Below are 22464 nucleotides of genomic sequence, written 5' to 3' on the forward strand. Positions count from 1 at the left end.
CACTCTTATTCTACCCACGGGGGTAGAGTCGTAAGATTTTTTAAAAATTGCAAAGGAAACTATTTATATTTCAATACCATGTAACAGGGATTTTTTTCTGATTTTTTCAGGTTATTGAGATATTTCTAACTGAAAAAGTACATTTAAATTTTGTTCCCAAAATTTTAGATAAATTGTCTGTCTCAAAGTTTTATGTGTAATATTGTTTTTAATATATGATAGATATTAAAAAGCATTTTAAAATTTTGGCCATATTTTAAATTGAAGTATGCAAGAAATTAAAATTCAGAAATTTTTTTTAAAAAGGTATTTTTTTTAAAATTTTCATTTTTTTAAATTTAAAAAGATTTTTTGTAATTTAATATGAGATAATATGCAAAAAAAATGTGAAGCCAAGCTATATGATAAGATATTGCACTTTTTTGTGCAGATAGTGACATCGGCATTACCTTTCCCCAACTGCTGATTTCAATTTTTCAAAAATTGGTGTGTCTGCTTCACCAGGTATTTTAATAAGTTGTTGCATGTAGATATATTTTTAATATTGAAAATGGGATTAGTTTATGGCTTTAGTGTGAGGGGCATCCAGGCCCCTTCAGTTAAATTTTATTTAGATAAAATACATTTCTTTTCATTATTAAATTTTTTTATTTGCAAAAACTTATCAAGCAGTTTTTTCTGCTATCGGGAGTTTTGTTTTAGACCAAAAAATGTAAAGATGTTTAAAGGTTCCCGGATCTCTTGCCAGAAATAGAGGCATATCAATGACTTATATTTTAAACAGCCCATTTTTCTTTTTAAGGAACATTCTTAACTTTAAATTTGTAATTCAAATACAGGCTTTTCGTGAAAATTTTTGGAACTTTAACTTTCAGATATTATTTATTTATGGAACGTGTTAAAAGCTTGTTGTTGTTATTTAATGGAAGGAAAAATTTAAAATTTAAAAAAAACAAAAAAAAGTTCACTGGTTTTTCTGTGGGGTTTGGGGAAAATTTTTTAATGTCAATCTGAAGACAGAGACTTTTAAGTCGTCAAAATAGGCCCTTTCATAACACTCGTTAAATCTACAGGAGCTAAAACCCAGCTAATTTCCCCCGGGGTACAAAAATCGCCTGGAGCACGAGCATGACCCCCGCACCCTTGGAACGATAAAGGGCCCCCCAGACAAAGTGTGGGGAGAATCCGGGTACGATCATGGAAAGGGCTAATTTTCAGGGAGGAAACAAAATTTAAAAATGATGTTCATTTATTTATTGGGGCAATTAGCTCTACATTAAACCGCAACTTAAACAACACAATATGTAATTAATTTACGTGATTTTACATTTTTTTAAAACTGTGGGAACCGAGGGGGGGGGGCGGACTTGAAAAAACATGTTGTTTTTAAAAAACAAAAAAAGGAAAAAAATTTTAGATGTTAGGTTGGATTTTTTAAATTAAATTAAATTTATGGGAAAATTTTGGGGGATTGTATGAATGATGAAAATTTTAAAATGGGGTGAGGTAGTGAATATAGTGTGGAATAATTTAAAACAAAACATGACTCTAACATTTCCATTTGGCATGAACTGGGTATCATAGATTTTACTTTTTTTTTTCTTATTACGGTTATCTGTGATTTTGGCAAATCTTGGGTTTTTAGACAAACTAATCATTTTTAAAATAACATTCAAGGCTCAGAATTTTTACATTTTTCAGTGGTGGATTCGATAAAACCCTCTTTTTTATAAAATTTTGAAAAAGGGGGCAAGTACCGTGGGTATTTTCTAAAGATAATTTTTCCCCTTGATCAAGGAAAATTTTTTAAATAGCATACAATTTTTTTAAAAGGGAAATTTTCTTTAAAAAAAAAGGGAACATATCAATAGACAATAATTTTGAAAAGGGGGTCTGAGTCCAAATTTAAAAAAGTTTCAGTCATTTTGTTGAATTTGTTTTTAAAATTTGATATTTTTTCAAACTGAAAGGATCGAAAAAATTTGGCAGGGGGTTTTAAATTCACGCTGAGACTTTTTATAAGTGTGCAGGTGTTGAAAAATAAAAAAGTGTGAAATCTAAAATAAAATTTACATTTTTTCGACTTAATAAAGAACTTGTTTTAGTTGTTGTTTTTGTGAAATCCGGGAATTTTACCAAATCCAATGATAGAGGCTATTTTTGTTGAATTTAACAGTTAAAAACCCGTTAAATTGAATTGTGATTATTTTCTTTTAAAGGCTTGCTGCCAATGCATTTTTGCTTTATTTTTTTTCTTAAAGAAAAATATTCAAGTTTATTTAGTAGTAATGCTTGCTTAAGGCTTTTTCAGTATATGTATTGGTTGGGTACTAAAGAGGGGACAATCTCTGTTGTTTTTTGCACATAATTATGTGTGCACAAGGTGGGGTCGTCAAAGTTTTGCAATGTTTTGGGAAATAGAATAATACAGCAAAAATTTACAGTAAATTTTGCATGCTCGAAATAAGGGTTTTCTATATGGGCTTTTATGGCATTTTTTAAGTTAACTGTAAATGTAGAGTAATATTTTTAAATTCTTTAAAAGAATTTTTTTTGTGCATTTTAGTATTTTTTTTCATAGCTTTAAAGATGGGACGAAAAAAAGTTTAAAGTGAAATCTTGGTGTTGTTGTCAAGAGTTTGCGCAAATTTGCAGCACCAGGTACACAGGGGCAAAAACAAGTTTAGCACAGTTTTAATGAACTTTTTTGGAAGTTAAGTTTGCAAAAAAAGTGTATATGTTTGGGAGATATGGTGTAGCATTCTTGTATGTCAAGAAGTTTTTTAAAACAAATTGCACCCGGGGGGCAAAAGGTGTCCCCGTCTGATTAGGTGAGGTTTTAATGTTGTGGAGAGCGACATGTAGTTTTAGGAATATATATTGACATAATAAGAAGGAATTTAAAGCAAACAATTTTGAATTTTTGAGACTTTTCATGCCAAAGCAACCCTTTGGGATTTATTTTCTTAGGACCAATTTGTGGGAGACAGATTTTTTAGCCATGAAGTTAACTATACCGCCCCTAGATGAATAAACCAGTACTTAGGGGAAAAGCCATTTGTAGAAGTTAGTGAAAAAAAAGTCTGGATACGTTTGCCCGTAGTCTAGCTTCAGCAACCAGAGGTTTATTGGCCACCTCACAGCGAAAAGGTTATCCCCCTTTATGTTCCCCAAAAACCCAAGTTTTAGGGAAAAAAATTCCTTGGGAGGAGGTAAACTGTCTGTAAGTGCTAAATTCAAGGAAAATATCGTTTGGAACCCCACTATAGTTTGCCTGTGTTCCTTTAATCAAAGGGAAAAATAGCTAAAAACTTTGAAATCACAAATCTTGTGTATCAACCCGAAACCTGAGGGCATTAATTGTGGCCAGTGCTGGCAAGATTTTATACTCCAATATTATAAAGGAAAAAATTAAAGAGCTGGGGATCAAACTTTATCAAACAGTCCAGCGACAAAAAAAAGAGCAACTGTACACCCTTTTTGGAAAAAAGGGACATTTTTTCCCAAAGATATTTTGAATTAGGGAGACTAAAATGCATTTCCCTACCTTAAAACAAAAACAGAAAAGCCCGTCAGTTGTCCCCCTTACCGTCAGTCCCTGAAACGAAGGGTCCTTTACAAACACTGGATGTATCTTTAGGCAAACTTATTGAAATCACATCCCCCTATCTGCCCCTGAGGGCTTGGTCAAAAAAAGGAAACACAAATGAGTACAGGTTTCCCGTGTTGACTTCAGGAGGTTTAAAATTTAACAATCGTTTTCCCATGTCATTTCCCCTTCCCCCTTTTCCCCCATTATTTGACACCTTGGGAGACCTGAACCCGAATTTTTTTCCTCTGTGGGTTTTCGCAGTGGATTTTTCAAGTACCCCTTTACCCAAAAAAAAAACATAAGACTGCATTTATCACCCCCCACAGAGGAATTTTCAATTTCATGCGCCTGCCTATGGGTCTTTCCAATTCCACCTTGACCTTTCAAAGCCTAATGTACAAGGTATTAAAATCTATGAACTTCAAGTCGGCCTTGATTTATGTTGATGATGTGCTTTATTTGATAAGTCATTGTTTCCCCCAAATGTCCCATCTCCAACAGTTGTTACAGCTTCTTAGAAGTGCTAATTGAAGCTTCATCCAGCAAATGTGCTTTTGCCACAAAGTCAATTAAGTACTAGGTCACATTGTGTCGAAAGACGGCATTAGGGTAAATCCTGAAAACATAGAGAAGCTGAGATATTTCAAGAGGCCTTCAAGTGCCAAACAGGTCAAAAGTTTCCTTGCAACAGCAAATTTTTTTCGCAGGTTTGTGAAAGATTTTTCAAAGATAGCTGGCCCTTTAAATCAGTTACTCAAAAAGAATAAAAGATTTAAATGGACCCCAGATTGTGAAACGTCTTTCAATGAGTTAAAGAAACGACTCACTGAGGCACCCATCCTTGCCTATCCAAAGTTTGAGTTACCCTTTAATTTAACGAATGATGCAAGCGACTACTCAATAGGTTTATTCTCTCGCAAGTCCAAAATGGCAAGGAACATGCAATTGCATACAATGGTCGTGCCTTACATGGAAATGAATTAAAATGGCATATAACAGAGAAAGAAGCTTTGGCACTAGTTGAGGGCATACAGCACTATAGGGAGTATTTGGTAAATCAAAAATTTACAGTGTTTACAGACAATGTGTCTGTGTGAAATACTTGCAGAACATAAAGGACTGTAATGGTAGGGTTAGGGAGGGGGAGCTTGTTTTCTGCAAGGATACAATTTCGAGATTGTGCATAAGCCAGGAAAACAAAATCCTGCAGATTATTTGTCAAGACAGACATATAAAAATAAGCCCAGCAAGTCACCTGACATAGATACAATTTTTAATGTTAACAGTTCTGCCAACACTTCAATGACTGAGGTCACTTTTATTTATGAAGGTGAATCACAGGAGGCCATTATAGCAAGTCTACAGGATGGACATTTTGAGTGGTCTGCCTACTAGTAAGGACAAATATAAACATGTGCTCCTTGTGGTAGACAGCTGCTCAAAATGGTGTGAAGCTTTCCCGCTCTGAACTCAGGAGGCCACTGAAGTAGCCGCCGTTTTCTACAGAGAAATCGTAACTAGGTTTGGGGCACCTAGAGTTCTAATCACGGACCGTGGGAAAGATTTCACTTCTTAGCTGGTGTAGGCTATGTGTGAATTTTTCCAAATCACCAGACACCTCACTAGTTCCTATCATCCGCAAACCAATGGTTCTGTAGAGCGTATGAATTCTGTTGTTCTGCAAGCTCTACGTGCTTATACCCAGAACCAGCAAGATGATTGGCCAGAGCTGTTACCAGGTATCATGATGGCCTATAGAGCCACACATGCGACACAGTCTACTGAGTACTCACCATATTTTCTATTATTTGCCGTGAAATGAAGAGCCCATTTATACTGCATTGGTCCCTAAGGGGCATATGACACAACATCAAAAGTATTTTTAAGCAGAATACTTCAGAACATGGAAGATGCAAGGAAAATTGCGAAGGAAATGTTAAGGGCGCAAGAGAGGTACAAGTCACAATATGACATACAGCGAAAGAAATTTCCTTTAGACCAGCACAAAGAGGGCTGTATTGCTCAAAAGTTCCACCAGGAAAGGACCAAAAATTGCACAGGGAAATGGGTTGGACCCTATTATGTAGTACGTTGTGTCCAAAGGATACATACAGGTTACCGATCGCCCAAACAAACAATGAGTAAAATCACTTTTCAACGTACAAAGGATAAGTCCTACAACGACCCAGCCCGACCGTCCCACAAATCCCCCCCCAGAGAAGACAAAGATGCGAATTTTGGACCCTGAGAATCAGAGAACCTAAACTTGCAAGAAAAGGATGAAGGGCAGCTGGACCAACCATCAGACCACGGGGCTTGCAGCCAGCCTCCAGTCAGCAGCATCCACAACAGCCAACACAACGCAGCGCATCAACCGCCACAGCCTCCACAACAGCAACTACAGAAACAATTACAACAGAATGACAAGAAAACCACAAGCAAACAAGCAGATACAGCAGAATCAAGAGAAAAGAGCCCAGACACATGTCAAGACTGCTCGAAAGGTGAATGAAACCTATTGCTGAGGCTGAGATTTCAAAAATTTTGGAAGCTTGGTCCAACAAAAGGAAAACGTTGTACAAGCTGTGTTACACAGCCAAGGGAAAAGACCAGACTGGCAATTCCAGTGCAAAGTTCCAGACAAATTAAGAAGGAATTTCATGTGAGAAACCATGAAAGGTAAAAAGACGCCGACGTCCCCCACATAAGGGAAAATTCAAGTACTTTGAAAAGGCATCATTGATCAAGTCTCCACATGCAAATCTACAGGAACTCAAACAATGAAAAACCCAAACAAATGCAACACAGGTGGTGATTTGAAGAAACAAACTCTGATCAAGTGTCCACTCCACTCCACAATAAACTCTTGTGCATCCGCATCATAAAATGCCAAACCATATTTTTATGTTCAACAGGGATCTTCAAAGCCAGAATGGTGCACTTTGCAGGCTGCCAGGGCACTTGCAGAAGATGTCTACATTAAGCATGACACAATTATAGCAGAACGTAGAAGACAAGATAAAATGAATCTTCTTAAATTCAGGCTAGATAGGCAGGGAGGGCGACCAGCAAAAAGGATTTTTACTGAACTGCTCATTGAAACAGAACATAATAATAGAAGTTTGCATTGATACAGCTATCTGATCAGTCTTCAGAATAAAAACATACCTCCAGACTGGTATGAAGAAGAAGATGTACCTAGTGTGCTATTAGACAATTTTTTAGGACTATTGAAGAGTGAATTTCAGCAGCTACAATAGAAAGGATGCTGATGTGTGTAGTGTAGTATAAGCTGGCATTGTAGTACTGTAGTTGTATTGTAGTACAACAAATTTAGCAGTAGTGTTGTGTTATTAAGGTGCAGTATATTAAAAATTTACAGAGATTATTGATTAGAGTCAATTACATACAAGCAGTTTCGTTAAATCAATAGATTAATACATGTGGCAGTTTTAAAGATAGTAGCCAATTTAGTCAGAATCAATAATGTCAAGTTTCATGGGATTTTTGTTTTAAAGTTTCAGTTATTCCAAAAATATGCACAGTAAGGACTAAGGTCTTGTTTTAAGAAAACTGAACTGCTAGATTTTTGTTCACTTGGTGTATTTATCCTAAAATATAATTATATTATTAAAAAGGTGGGCCAGTCTTTGATAGGATAGGAGCAAGCTTTTAAGTTTACACGGGCCCGTAACATTAGTGAGCCTCTATCTTATCTGACATTGGTGTCAAAATTCCTGATAGTTATTTTCGGAGTCTTATGAAGGATATTTTGTTTTGCAAAAGGTTAATAAAATTTGTTTTTTCTATACTTTTATTACAAAAGTGTTTGATATTTTGCAATATTTTGAATCTTATGTTTTGGACAAATCCACCTTTCAGTTTTATTTTTATACAGACATGTTGAAAAGAAAGAATACTTACATTGGACAGATTTTATTTTGGTAATTACACATTCTGTACAGAGTCATAGGTATTTCCAATTCATAGATATAATCTTATGTTTGAGATTCTGATTTACCTTCAAAGGTCATTATGTTGCAAAATTAAGCAGTATAATTAATGGACTGCTCAAATATGGTTGAAGGCTATACTCACAGATAACTGGTAGCAAGGTATACAGTATATGATGGTGTACTCAAAATAAAATATTGATGTGATATTTATTATATATTTAAAAACTACAATAAGTTTAATGTGTGAAAAACGGCAATGGTAAAAAAAAACAAACCCAAGCACTGTAAAACAGTCTTTAGTGTTGTGTTGAATGATAATGATAAAATGATGATGAAAAACTAATAACAGTGCCATGATGAGCTGGAAGGTGATGTGCAAATACAATGAACAGTTGGAGAGTAATCAACATACATGCTATAAAGCTGTGAAAAGAAATGAGTTGAGAAATGTAATGAACTGTAAAGAGATAAAAGCAATGATGCAATGATGCTATATGAAATAAAATACAGTGATGATTAAAAATCAGAGTTGAAATAGCAATGATGCTGTGTCTAAAATTTATGATAATGTGATAATGAGAATAAGACAGAGAACAGAACATGTTAAACATATTTATGACGAAAAAAATGACACAAACTGTAATTGAAAAGGATGTTTTGAAAAATATTGTTGTTTTCCTTGAAAAGTAAATCAGATTGTAATTAAAATGATTGTGTCATTATTCAGCATTTTAACATATATACACGTGTAATGTAAATTTAATATGAAATGGTACCGTCTGTAAATAATGTAAATATTAAATTTTTCACAAAAAAAAAAAAATTATATTATGTACTAAGAAAATATCCATGTCATATCTTTGAACCATGTTTATAAATATGTTATAATAATTGTTTTTACTATGTTTGGGGACAAACATAATATGCCAGGGGGGAATATGTAATAGCAGTAAAATTTAGGCCATATTTTTAAATTGAAGTATGCAAGAAATTAAAATTCAGAAATTTGTTTTAAAAAGGTATTTTTTTAAAGATTATTCATTTATTAAATTAAGAAGATTTTCAGTAGATTTAATATGCAGATAATATGCAAACAAAATGTGAAGCCAAGCTATATGATAAGATATTGGCACTTTTATGTGCAGATATGTGACATCTGGCATTACCTGTCCAGAACTGCTGATTGCAATTATCAAAAATTGGTGTGTCTGCTATCACCAGGTATCTTTAATAAGCTTGTTGTCATGTAGATATAATTTGAATATTGAATAATGGTATTAGTTTATGGCTTTAGATGTGAGAGGGTCATCCAGGCCCATTCAAGCTTAAATTTGATTGGCTACTGATAAAAGTACATTTCTTTTCATTGATTAATTTTTTTATTTGCAAATCTTGATCATGCAGTTTTTGCTGCTATTCAGGGAGTTAAGTTTTAGACACAAAAGTGTAAAGATGTTTAAAGGTTCCTGGCATCTCTTGCCAGAAATAGAGGCATATCAATGACTTATATTTTAATCAGCCTATTTTACTTTGAAGGAACATTCTTAACTTAACTTTGTAATTCAAATACAGGCTTTTCGTGAATTGTTGGAACTTTAACATTGCAGATATTATATTATTTACTGGAACTGTGTTAAAAGCTTGTTGATTGTTATTAACTGGAAGGAAAACTTAAATTAAAAGATCAAAAAACAGTTACACTGTGTTTTATCTGTGGTGTGGAAAATTATTTGAATGTCAAGTCTGAAGACAGAGACTTTTAAGTCTGTCAAAATGAGGCCCTTTCATAACACTCGTTAGAATCTCACAGGAGCTAAAAACCCAGCTAATTTCCCCAGGACTACAAAAATCGCCTGTGAGCACGAGTCATGACCCCAGCACCCTTGGAACGATAAGGGCCCTCTATGACAGATAACTGGAAATTTTCCCCAGTTTTGAACAAAATGCCACTGAAGTCCCAAAGCCAGATTTACAGATAAGATTTACAGATAGAAAACTGGATATATACCTGTGACATTTAAATCTGGAACTGGCTTGTCCTCAGGAGCATCTGTTAGAATGGAATATTATTATTATTATGATACAAGATTTATATAGCGATCTCTTCTTGATAAACACGTCAGAAAACGCACAAGGCTGCCCAGAACAGATAGATAGAAATATTTTTTTTTTTAGATACAGGCTTGTCCGGCTAACTTAGCCTAGCTCTTTGCGAAGAGACAGTCTTGGTTCTTTAATGTGCCCAGTGTATAGCATTGATACACATGAAGCCGTCTTTCCTGGGAAGAACCAGTACAGGCCTCTTAGTTCAAAGGTGGGAGACACTCAAGAGCATCTCAGAAATTTCCAGTGCCTGGACCAGGATTCGAACCATAGACCTCTGGATTGACAGTCAAGCGTGTTACCACTAGACCACCGGTCCACCCATAATTAATGGATTAATCAATAAATATAATATTATAAGATACTTAAAAGGTTTACCGGTAATTTGGTAAAAACAGATATGCATCAGCATCTGCAATTTATGTGGCAAATAAAGTTATTTCAACAAATATATAAGTGATAATAATTTACAATAAACTTTTAACAAAATATAACAATAATAGACAATAAACTTAAATCTACACATTTGGCTGATAATTAATTCTAATATGGCATACCTTGTTTATTTTTAGTAATATATGCTCAACTGCTTGTAGTGAAAAAGAAATAGTGGTACCAAATTTGATCCACTATTTTACAACGAAAACTTATCAAAATCAAAATAATTGTGTTCTAGTTAATTTTTTTCAGTATGATTTTTATGACACAGACATGTTCGCTTTATACTAACTACTAGCCTACGTCCTACTCCCAATCACAATGGAAAACACAATGATCACCTCAAGTTTGAAAAGCAGAAATACAAACCAGTTATCTCCAAATGATGTGTCACCTTTGCAGAGGTCCCACTGACGTAACATTTATATGAACCTTTATCTGTCAGGTCAACATTGTTTATTTCAAGGTTCCAAAAGTCTCCACCATCTGTAATATCATTCAATTATTGCCCTTTAGTGAGGATTATATTAGGATTTATCAGCCTTCAAAAAGTGACATTGATTAAGAGCAAAACATGTTACTTTTCGAAGGCTGATCATTTGTGTAAAAGTGTTTTAATTTAGACTGGCAGTTTTTATTACAGTAAGATTTTAAAGTTTCCAATATACAAATATAGGAAAAAAAGACCTTGCTCTCTGACAGCCATTTTTTTTATATTTTAACAGGTTTGGTACAGGGTCTCTCCTGGATTCTGTAACAGAACTCCACAAAGCAACTGCCATGGTCTCCACAAGAATCAGAGAGAAGTGAAGGATGAAATGATTTCAGACAAAATGTCTTTAAACAAAACATCATGGAGAACATACCCCTCTCCTGGGAATCGAACTCACGATCCTGTGATCAGTATATCTCCCTCTCTTTACTGAGATAAGCGGGCAGAATAAAGTATAAGGCAAAAATTTACACAACATCTTACCTTGTGGTCTGGATATTGTGTATTTTGAGTCTAAGTGTTCGTTCCCAGCATGTATTTTATTCCCTACAGATATAGTTTGATTATGGTCAACAAACTCCCAAATTACCTACAACAGAAAACATTACTACAGTCAGTAGAGTTTCAGAGACTTCTTGGCCGGCATATTCTACAACAATAACCTGTAAAGGCCGACTGACTGTCAGGCAGACAGACCTTAACTGACCAACTAATACAAATACATACAAACGATGCTCTAATGAAATAAAAAAAAAAAAGCTAGAACAGTGTTACCAAACCGAATTTAAACCTTGGTAACTTGCATAGCAGTGGAAGATCTTAATGTTACATCACATGGCTTCAGTGATTTTTATTGGTTATTTCATTTAGTAAGTTACTTCAGTTACAGAAATGTATTTTAAAAATGTCAAATGTATCATCAGATAGAATTCATAATTTAATCATGAAATCAGGAGTTCTAACTGACCAATCAAATACCTGCTAGTTTCCACTAGAGTAAAAGGAAGTATTTTTACAATGAGCATAAATTATAGTGATTTCAGATATAAATCTCACTTTTCCAGAAATCAAATTAAATTTTTGACCGCACATGCCCAAGATAATGCTTAAAACTACAAAAACTTCGAAGTTTCATTGAAATATAATATGGATTTAATACTATGATTTTAGTTTAAAGTTTAAGATTTTATACAGGAAGTCTATGACAAAATCTGAGTAAAATGTAATCATTACCAAAGTGAAATTAGTATCATCCCGCAATGTTTCGGACATGTTAAAATTATGAATAAGTGAAATGTTAAATCCTATGCATTTGTTTATTTGATATGCATGCATGAATTGCTATTTTTTAGTTATGTAATGGTAGTCATTTTCTGGCTTGTGTGTTCTTTGCAAGTTAAGAACAACTTTCCTCCTTGTATCAGAGGTGTAGGACAATCTCTCCCTGTTGATTTCTACTTTTGTTTCTCAGGTATTTAATCAAATACGACCTTAACAAAGACAACTATATCAGAAATCTATACCCAGCTAACACTTCTTACAGTGTATATACCAATTGTTGCCAGTTAAATATTGAAGAACAACCCTTACATCCCCATTTCATGATTTCAATCCGTTAAACAAGTAACATGATCATTCCAATATAGGGTAGTCAACAAGACACAGAGGCCTTGAGTTTCCCTCACTTTTTGATTGATGACACATATACTTCAAGTAAAGCTGCGACAGTACATAATGAAAAGCAAGTAAAAACAACCTCCAATTATAACAAGAGGGTCATGATGACTCTATATCGCTCACCTTTTAAACTTGGCCTTGGAATTTTATCATAACATTCTTATTATTTATTTCACGACAATCACGGAGGGTCATAAATATGGCCTCTAGAGTGTTAACAAGCTTCTCCTTTGATCTGAGCAGGTGACCTAATTTTTGACCCCACATCACCCAGTTTCAAACTTGGCCTAGGAATTACCAAGATAAACATTCTGACCAAATTTCATGAAGATAGGGTCATAAATGTGGGCTCTGGGGTGTTAACAAGCTTTTCCTTTGATTTGACCTGGTGATCTAGTTTTGAACTTGTGCTAGAGATCATCAAGATAAATGTTCTGTGCAAGCTTGTATCAAGTCAAAGCATAAATGAAACCTCTTTATGGCTGAAAGGGTCAAAATAGGAAAGTTTGTCCCTGATAAGGCAGTTACTCTAGAACCCATGATGGAATCTAGCCGGTTTTCGAAAGGAACAGAGATCTTATTATGACTTAAGTTGTGTGTAAGTGTGGTTAAAATCGAATGTAAAATGTCACTTCTATCATGTTCACAAGGTAAAAATTAACATGTTTTGGCTTTTTTAGGGGTCAATCAGGCGTCGTAACTATGGAACCTATGATTTGATCTGACGGTTTCATCACGAATTCCAAGATCTATTGTTGTTAAAGATAATTTTCAAGTTTGTATCAAATCAAACCATAAATGAAGTCTCTATATGGCTGCAAAAGCCAAAATAGCAAATTTTGGCCTTTTAAGAGGCCATAACTCTGAAACACATGATGGGATCTGGCCAGTTTTAAAAAGGAATTGAGATATTATGCCAAAACAAGTTTTGTGCAAGTCTGATTAAAATTGATTGCTAAAAGTGGTCAAGAAATTGTGAACAGACGACAACGGACAAAGTACGAAGGGTGATCACAGAAGCCCACCTTGTCACTACGTGACAGGTGAACTAAAAATACTAGTTCAAACTGTCTACACTAAGAATTATTGACAACACTGCATTGCACTACATTCTCAACTAACTTACAGTTTGTGAAGGCTGAAGATTTGTCACTTTACAATTAAACTGTGCGGTCTGGCCAGTGGTTTTAGTAACTGTCTGTGAGGCTGTTTCAATCTTTGTCTGGCAGAAAACTGAAACAAAAAAATAACATGAAAGTCTACCAGTGCAGGCATTTGATTTACTGTTTTCTATATGGTGAACATATATTCCAATTAACTTTTTGGTGAATTTTGCTTTTTAGTAATTTGATATGTTACAGATACTTTTGCCAAACTAGCATGCTATACTGATCAATGTGACTTGTAACAGTTGTGTATATGTTATAACTAGTGTTCCAACATATAATACAGCGATACGATCATAAATACAACTAGAATGTGTCTGTTACTAAGGACACAGGGTGTGCCCACCACTGGTACATTTGTCACAAATAAGGGGCAATAATTCAATTGTTTGCAGTCTTAATGGGGTATAGCCTCAACAAACATTTTATGAAAAGGATTCATTATTCTAGGCCCTATACTTTTTGAGCTATGAGCATCACAAACAAAAAATCCACTATTTTGGCTATTTCAAGGGCCATAACTCATCATGTAATAAGAGCTAAGATTCTCAAGAAGAATTCCAAGTGTGCAAGGTCATATCATGTTAAAGACTCCAGCAAGGTTTCCTGAATTTACATCTAATACTTTTTTAGCTAGGCACATAATTAGGTGAAAAGGTGCATTTTTTACTATTTCAGGGGCCATAACTTTAAGAATAGGGGAGGAGCCAGCCAAACAATTAGAGGTGTGCAAGTTTATATCATGATAAAGATTTATGCAAGTTTTCAACCATTTATATTAAATACTTTTTGAGCTAGGTGCGTCACAAGGTGAAAATGTACATTTTTGACTATTTCAGGGGCCATAACTCAAAAAATAGGGGGCGACCCAAATGAAAAATAGGAGGTGCGCAAGTTAATATCATGATTAAGACTCATGCAAGGTTTCATGAATCTGTATCAAATACTTCTTGAGATAAGGCATGTCACAAAGTGAAAATGTGCATTTTTGACTATTTCAGGGGCCATAACTCTGAAAACAGGGGTGGGACCCATTTGAAAAATAGGAGGTGCACCTGTTCATATCATGATTAAGACTCATGCAAGGTTTCATGAATCTATATCAAATACTTTTTGAGCTAGGCATGTCACAAGGTAAAAATGAGCATTTTTGACTATTTTAGGGGCCATAATCTGAAAATAGGGGCGGAGCCACACGAAAAATAGGAGGTGCGCAAGTTCATATCACATTAAAGACTCATGCAGAGTTTCATCAATTTATATCAAATAGTTTTCGAGCTAGGCACGTCACGAACTTCGGACGGACGGATGCACAGACAAGACCAAATCTATATGCCCCCACCACTCATGGTGGGGGGGGGGGGGGCACAAAAATATCAGCCCAGTTCAATAATCACACATTTTGCACCTTAAACACAGAGTTGGACTATGGATATTATGCACACTAAAACAAGAGCACCACCTTGTGGGTGCTGACGCTCATCTGATTTTTTTTGTATAATAGAAAAATTGTCCTACCCATGATTTTCTAAGTCCAAAAAGAGCCATAATTCTTGCAAAAAGCAGGATGGAGTCATGTTTCTTGATGTACAGAGTCAGCTTATGATAGTGAACAGCTGTTGCAAGTTTCAAAGCAATAGCTTGAATAGTTTAGAAGAAAAGCTGACCTAAACATAAAACTTGACCAATAAATCTGATATTTTGTAAGTCCAAAATGGGCCATAATTCTTGCAAAAAGCAGAACAGAGTCATGTTTTTTGCTGTACAGGGTCAGCTTATGATGGTGAACAAGTGTTGCAAGTTTGAAAGCAATAGCTTTGATAGTTTATGAGAAAAGCTGACCTAAACATAAAACTTAACCAAGAAATCTGATTTTCTAAGTCCAAAATGGGGCAATAATTCTTGCAAAAAGCAGGACAGAGTTACGTTTCTTAATGTACAGGGTCGGCTTATGATGGTCAACAAGTGTTGCAAGTTTCAAAGCAATAGCTTTGATAATTTAGGAGAAAAGCTGACCTAAACATAAAACTTAACCAATAAATCTGATATTTTCTAAGTCCAAAATGGGCCATAATTCTTGCAAAAAGCAGAACAGAGTCATGTTTCTTGCTGTACAGGGTCAGCTTATGATGGTGAACAGGTGTTGCAAGTTTGAAAGCAATAGCTTTGATAGTTTAGGAGAAAAGTTGACCTAAACATAAAACTTAACCAAGAAATCTGATATTTTCTATGTCCAAAAGGGGCCATAATTCTTGCAAAAAGCAAGATGGAGTTATGTTTCTTGCTGTACAGGGTCATCTATTGATGGTAAACAAGTGTTCCAAGTTTCAAAGCAATACCTTTGACAGTTTAGGAGAAAAGCTGACCTAAACATAAAACTTAACCAGGCAACGCCTACGCCGATCAAGTGATGAAAATAACTCAAACAAGAGCTGTCAGAGGACAGCAACGCGCGACTATTCAACAGGCTTGTCGATTGAATGAATACGAAAGTTGAAAAAGGGGCATAATTTAAAACAAGAGGGCCATGATGGCCCTATATCGCTCACCTGTTATCATTGCACTTGAGGACAAGAATGTCCTCAGAAAAAATATCTAAGTCCAAAGGACAGGAACAACAAAGGAAAGAAATTTAACCAAAAAGAAAAAAAATTCTTACAAGGTACAGATATGTCAAAATTGGAGGTACCATCCATGCTGTTCCACAGAAAAGTGGTCTTGGTTTTTCCCTACGGCCAATAATAAGCTATTTATAGTAACGTAAAAGGGAAGTAATTAAAAAGAAAACTAGAAAATGCTTTTGTAAAAAAGCGCATGTCTCCCCAAATGCAAAGTCCTATAGGCAAGAAGTCAATAGGGGTCAGGAGCAAAAGTCAAAGAGACACTGATGGTTGGCTGCAATAGGGATCATCTACTTGGCATGTCCAGTCATCCCGCTAAATTTCAACACTCTTGGCCTAGTGGTTCTCAAGTCACTGTTCAGGCTCCTGTGACCTTGACCTTTGATCAAGTGACATCAAAATAAATAGGGGTCATCTACTCTGCATGTCCAATCATCCTATTAAGTTTCAACATTGTAGGTCAAGTGGTTCTGAAGTTATTTCCAAAAAATGATTTTACATGAACAGGCCACTGTGACCTTGACCTCTAATTGACTGAATCCAAAATCAATAGGGGTCATCTACTCTGCATGTTTAATCATCCTATGAAGTTTCAACATTCTGGGTCAAGTGGTTCTCAAGTTATTGATCGGAACTGGTTATCAATGTTCAGGCCCCTGTGACCTTGACCTTTAATGGAGTGACCCCAAAAACAATAGGGGTCATTTACTCTTCATGAACAATCATCCTATGAAGTTTCAACATTCTGGGTCGAGAGGTTCTCAAGTTATTGATTGGAAATGGTTTTTCATGTTCAGGCCCCTGTGGCCTTGACCTTTAACAGAATGACTCCAAAATCGTTAGGGGTCATTTACTCTGCATGACCAATCATCCTATGAAGTTTCATCATTCTGGGTCAAGTGGTTCTCAAGTTACTGACCGGAAATGGTTTTCAATGTTCAGGCCTCTGTGGCCTTGACCTTTCACAGAGTGACCCCAAAATCGTTAGGGGTCATGTACTCTGCATGACCAATCATCCTATTAAGTTTCAACATTCTGGGTCAAGTGGTTCTCAAGTTACTGACCGGAAATGGTTTTCAATGTTCAGGCCCCTGTGACCTTGACCTTTGACGAAGTGACCCCAAAATCAATAGGGGTCATCTACTCTTCATGACCAATCATCCTATGAAGTTTCAACATTCTGGGTGAAGTGGTTCTCCAGTTATTGATCGGAAATGGTTTTCCATGTTCAGGCCCCTGTGACCTTGACCTTTGATGGAGAGACCCTAAAATCAATAGGGGTCATCTACTCTTCATGACCAATCATCCTATGAAGTTTCAACATTCTGAGTCAAGTGGTTCTCTAGTTATTGATCGGAAATGGTTTTCAATGTTCAGGCCCCTGTGACCTTGACCTTTGACGGAGTGACCCCAAAATCAATAGGGGTCATCTACTCTTCATGACCAATCATCCTATGAAGTTTCAACATTCTGGGTCAAGTGGTTCTCTAGTTATTGATCGGAAATGGTTTTCAATGTTCAGGCCCCTGTGACCTTGACCTTTGACGGAGTGACCCCAAAATCAATAGGGGTCATCTACTCTTCATGACCAATCATCCTATGAAGTTTCAACACTCTGGGTCAAGTGGTTCTCTAGTTATTGATCGGAAATGGTTTTCAATGTTCAGGCCCCTGTGACCTTGACCTTTGACGGAGTGACCCCAAAATCAATAGGGGTCATCTACTCTTCATGACCAATCATCCTATGAAGTTTCAACATTCTGGGTCAAGTGGTTCTCTAGTTATTGAGCGGAAATGGTTTTCAATGTTCAGGCCCGTGACCTTGACCTTTGACAGAGTGACCCCAAAAACAATAGGGGTCGTCTACTCCAGCAGCCCTACAACCCTATAAAGTTTGAAGGTTCTAGGTCAAATGGTTCTCCAGTTATTGCTCGGAAATGAAGTGTGACGTACAGACGGACGGACGGACGGACGGGGCAAAAACAATATGTCTCCTGGGGGAGACATAATTATTGTAAGTGAACAAAAGAAGGACACACCAAATAAATCTGTTGACATTTATAAATGAAATTTCAGATCAGTATCTTCATTAGTTACGGAGATATACCCATTTCAATTTGAAATAAAGGGAGGTAATTTGACATAAAATCAGTTCATAGTTATCTACCCTGATTGGCTCAGTGCAACTAATGACAATAATGAAATTTCAAATAAGTCCTATAAGTACTTACTGATATAAATCCATTTTGATTACAATCAGGGGAGGTAATCCAATATAAAATAACTCTGGAACATACGATTGGATCTGATTTGCCATGGAATCCAAGATTTATTGTTGTTGAAGATATTTTGGAAGTTTGTATCAAATAAAACCATAAATGAAGTCTCTATATGGCTGCAAAAGCCAAAATAGCCAATTTTGGACCTTTAAGGGGCCATAACTCTAGAACCCATGAAGGAATCTGGCCAGTTCAAGAAAGGAACCAAGATCTTGTGGTGATCTAAGTTGTGTGCAAGTTTGGTTAAAATCAAATCATAAATGAAGCTGCTATTGTGCAGACAACATCAAAATAGCTAATTTCGGCCCTTTCAGGAGTCATAACACTGGAACCCATGAAGGGATCTGGCCGGTTCAATAAACCAATTGAGATCTTATGGCAACACAAGTTTTGTGCAAGTTTGATTAAATTCAAATCATAAATGAAGCTGCTATTGTGCAGACAAGGTCAAAATAGCTAATTCTGGCCCTTTCAGGGGCCGTAACTCCGGAACCCATAAAGGAAACTAGCCAGTTCATAAAATGAACCAAGATCTTATAGTGATACAAGTTTTGTGCAAGTTTGGTTAAAATCAAATCATAAATGAAGCTGCTATTGAGCAGACAAGGTCAAAATAGCTAATTCTGGCCCTTTCAGGGGCCATAACTCTGGAACCCATAATGAAATCTGGCCAGTTCAAGAAAGGAACCAAGATCTTATGGTGATACAAGTTGTGTGGCAGTTTGGTAAAAATCAAATTATAAATAAAGCTGCTATTGTGCAGACAAGGTCAAAATAGCTGATTTTGGCCCTTTCAGGGGCATAACTCTGGAACCCATAATGGGATCTGGCCAGTTCAAGAAAGGAACCGAGATCTTATGGTGATACAAGTTGTGTGCAAGTTTGGTTAAAACAAGAGCTGTCCATAAGACAGCCAAGCTCGACTATTCGAAATATTGTCACAGAAGCAGGAAATTATTACCCAAAATGTTAAATATCAAAAGAGTTTTAAGTACGAAAGGGGACATAATTTGACCAAAATACATATCAGAGTTATGGGACCTGATGTTATCAACTAGTTTTATTACCCCGAAGAAACATGTTAAGTTTCAATTCAATATCTGCATTAGTTTTGGGGATAGTAACTTGCATGTAAAACTTTAACCAGAATTTTTTAAGTCCAAAAGGGGGCATAATTTGCTCAAAATACATGTTAAGAGTTATGGAACTTGACCCAGTGAGGTTGGTAATTGACCTAGGAAAAGAATAAATAAGTTTCAAAGCTATATGCCTTTAAATGATAGCTGTATGTACTTGCAGGCAAAACTTTAACCAGGATTTTCTAAGTCCAAAAGGGGGCATAATTTGCCCAAAATACATGTCAGAGTTATGGGACTTGGTGCTATCAACTAGTTTTATAACCCCGAAGACACATTTGAAGTTTCAATTTAATATCTGCGGTAGTTTTGGAGATAGTTACTTGCATGTAAAACTTTAACCAGGATTTTCTAAGTCCAAAAGGGGGCATAATTTGCCCAAAATACATGTCAGAGTTATGGGACTTGACCCAGTGAGGTAGGTAATTGATCTAGAAAAAGAAAAAATAAGTTTCAAATCTATATGCCTTTTAGTAATAGCTGTATGTACTTGCACGCAAAACTTTAACCAGGATTTTCTAAGTCCAAAAGGGGGCATAATTTGCCCAAAATACATGTCAGAGTTATGGGACTTGGTGCTATCAACTAGTTTTATAACCCCGAAGACACATGTGAAGTTTCAATTTAATATCTGCAGTAGTTTTGGAGATAGTTACTTGCATGTAAAACTTTAACCAGGATTTTCTAAGTCCAAAAGGGGGCATAATTTGCTCAAAATACATGTCAGAGTTATGGGACTTGACCCAGTGAGGTAGGTAATTGATCTAGAAAAAGAAAAAATAAGTTTCAAATCTATATGCCTTTTAGTAATAGCTGTATGTACTTGCAGGCAAAACTTTAACTAGAATTTTCCAAGTCCAAAAGGGGGCATAATTTGGCCAAAATGAAGGTCAGAGTTATGGGACTTGGTGCTATCAACTAGTTTTATAACCCCGAAGACACATGTGAAGTTTCAATTCAATGTCTGCATTAGTTTTGGAGATAGTAACTTGCATGTAAAACTTTAACCAGAATTTTCTAAGTCCAAAAGGGGGCATATTTGCTCAAAATACATGTTAGAGTTATGGAACTTGACCCAGTGAGGTTGGTAATTGACCTAGAAAAAGAATAAATAAGTTTCAAAGCTATATGCCTTTAAATGATAGCTGTATGTACTTGCATGCAAAAACTTAACCAAGGTGTGACTCCGACGCCGACGCCAGGGTGAGTAGAATAGCTAGACTATTCTTCGAATAGTCGAGCTAATAAAATCATAAATGAAACCACTATCGTGCAGACAAGAAATTGTTGACAGATGGACTCACGCACGCACGGACGGACTGACGACGGACGACGGACGAAGGGTGATCGAAAAAAGCTCACCTTGTCACTATGTGACAGGTGAGCTAAAATGCAAAATAGGGTTATGGAACCTGCATAGTGCTTATTAGCTCATGACAGTGGACAAGTGTGTGAAGTTTCAATCCATTCCCATTAGTGGGTACTGAGATACCAGCTTACATATAAGAATTTAACCCAAAACTCCTAAGTTTAAAAAGGGGCATAATTTTGTAAAATGCAAAGTTGAGTTATTGACTCTTTGCACTGCATGTCATATCATGAAAGTAAACAAGTGTGTGAAGTTTCAATCCTTTCCCATTAGTGGATACTGAGATACCAGCTTACATACAAAAACTTAACCAAAAGTTTCTATGTTGAAAAAGGGGCATAATTTTGTAAAAAAGCAAAATAAAGTTATGCAAACATGACAGTGAACAAGTGTGTGAAGTTTCAATCCATTCCAGTTAGTGAGTACTGCGATACCAGCTCACATACAAAACCTTAACCAAAAAATTCTAAGTCGAAAAAAGGGGCATAATTTTGTAAAAAAGCAAAATAGAGTTATGGAACCTGTGCAATGTAAGTCAGAGTAAATAAGTGTGTGAAGTTTCAGTCCATTCTCACAAGTGGTTACTGAGATACCAGCTTACATACAAAACCTTAACCAAAAATTTCTAAGTAAAAAAAGGGGCATATTTTGTAAAAAAGCAAAACAGAGTTATGGAACCTGTGCAATGTAAGTCAGTTTATCACAGTGAATAAGTGTGTGAAGTTTCAATCCATTCCCACAAGTGGTTGCTGAGATACCAGCTTACATACAAAAACTTAACCAAATTAGGACACGGACGCAGACGCCGACACATTGGCAAGTCCAATAGCTCTACTATTCTATGAATAGTCGAGCTAAAAATCAGATGAGCTAAAAATATTCATTATCATCAAATGTTTAACTGTCTCAATTGAACGATATATATTTTTACCTGTTGTCAAAAGTGAATATTAAAGATACTAATGAGCGCACCATGAGAAAACCAATATAGTGGCTTGGATTCAGACTGCGCGGACTGGTCGCAAAGCTGCTGTGTTGGTTTTCTCATGGTGCGGCTCATTTCATAAAAATTTGCTAGAAGTCTCATTTATACCTACAAGTATATTCATTCTCTATGAAATATAAGAATCTGGAAAAAATATTGGAAATCACTAACTACTTAACTATAAATACAATTCATACCTGGTAAAATTATGGCCAGAATAAGAAATACTTGATCCGTGATTGTCTTCATCATTTACAGCTGCTCAAATCCTCATTTTAAAATCCCTGAAATATAAAAATTATGTTTGTTTGTTTGATCTGATACAAATTTAAAACCATTTATCTACAGTATTTCAGTTGAAGTAAGGCCACTCATGTGTCAACTACCAAGCCTTCATGTTTGTTTGTTTGTTTTGGGTTGAACTCTGTTTTTCATCAGTATTTCAGTTATGTAACGGCCGCCAGTTAACTTATTAAACTGAGTGTTCCTGGATTCTGAATCTTTGCAAACCTGTTCTCTGCAAGTAACTGCCAACTTCCCCACATGAATCACATCACAGGTGAAGGACAAAAATTAATGATTTCAGACACAATGTCTTTTATCGAATTGTCAAAGAGAACAAATGCCTTGCCCTAAGATCAAACTCACA

At 35.8% G+C, this 22464-nt stretch overlaps 1 protein-coding gene across 1 annotated transcript in view; it reads right to left on the minus strand.

The window, feature by feature from the left end:
* The window catches only part of LOC123564559 (Ig-like and fibronectin type-III domain-containing protein 1), a 95613-nt gene that overhangs the window by 69269 nt on the left and 3880 nt on the right, over positions 1–22464 (minus strand). Inside the window, exons 2-6 of the mRNA XM_053527261.1 lie at positions 22013–22099; positions 13386–13492; positions 11066–11171; positions 10459–10575; positions 9557–9598 (exon numbers count right to left, since the gene is read on the minus strand). Coding sequence (XP_053383236.1) covers positions 9557–9598; positions 10459–10575; positions 11066–11171; positions 13386–13492; positions 22013–22067 — 427 coding nt within the window. The 5' untranslated portion in view covers positions 22068–22099. The remainder of the gene's footprint in view (positions 1–9556; positions 9599–10458; positions 10576–11065; positions 11172–13385; positions 13493–22012; positions 22100–22464) is intronic.

This window comes from Mercenaria mercenaria, chromosome 2, assembly GCF_021730395.1.
Source record: "Mercenaria mercenaria strain notata chromosome 2, MADL_Memer_1, whole genome shotgun sequence".
Taxonomy (NCBI): domain Eukaryota; kingdom Metazoa; phylum Mollusca; class Bivalvia; order Venerida; family Veneridae; genus Mercenaria; species Mercenaria mercenaria.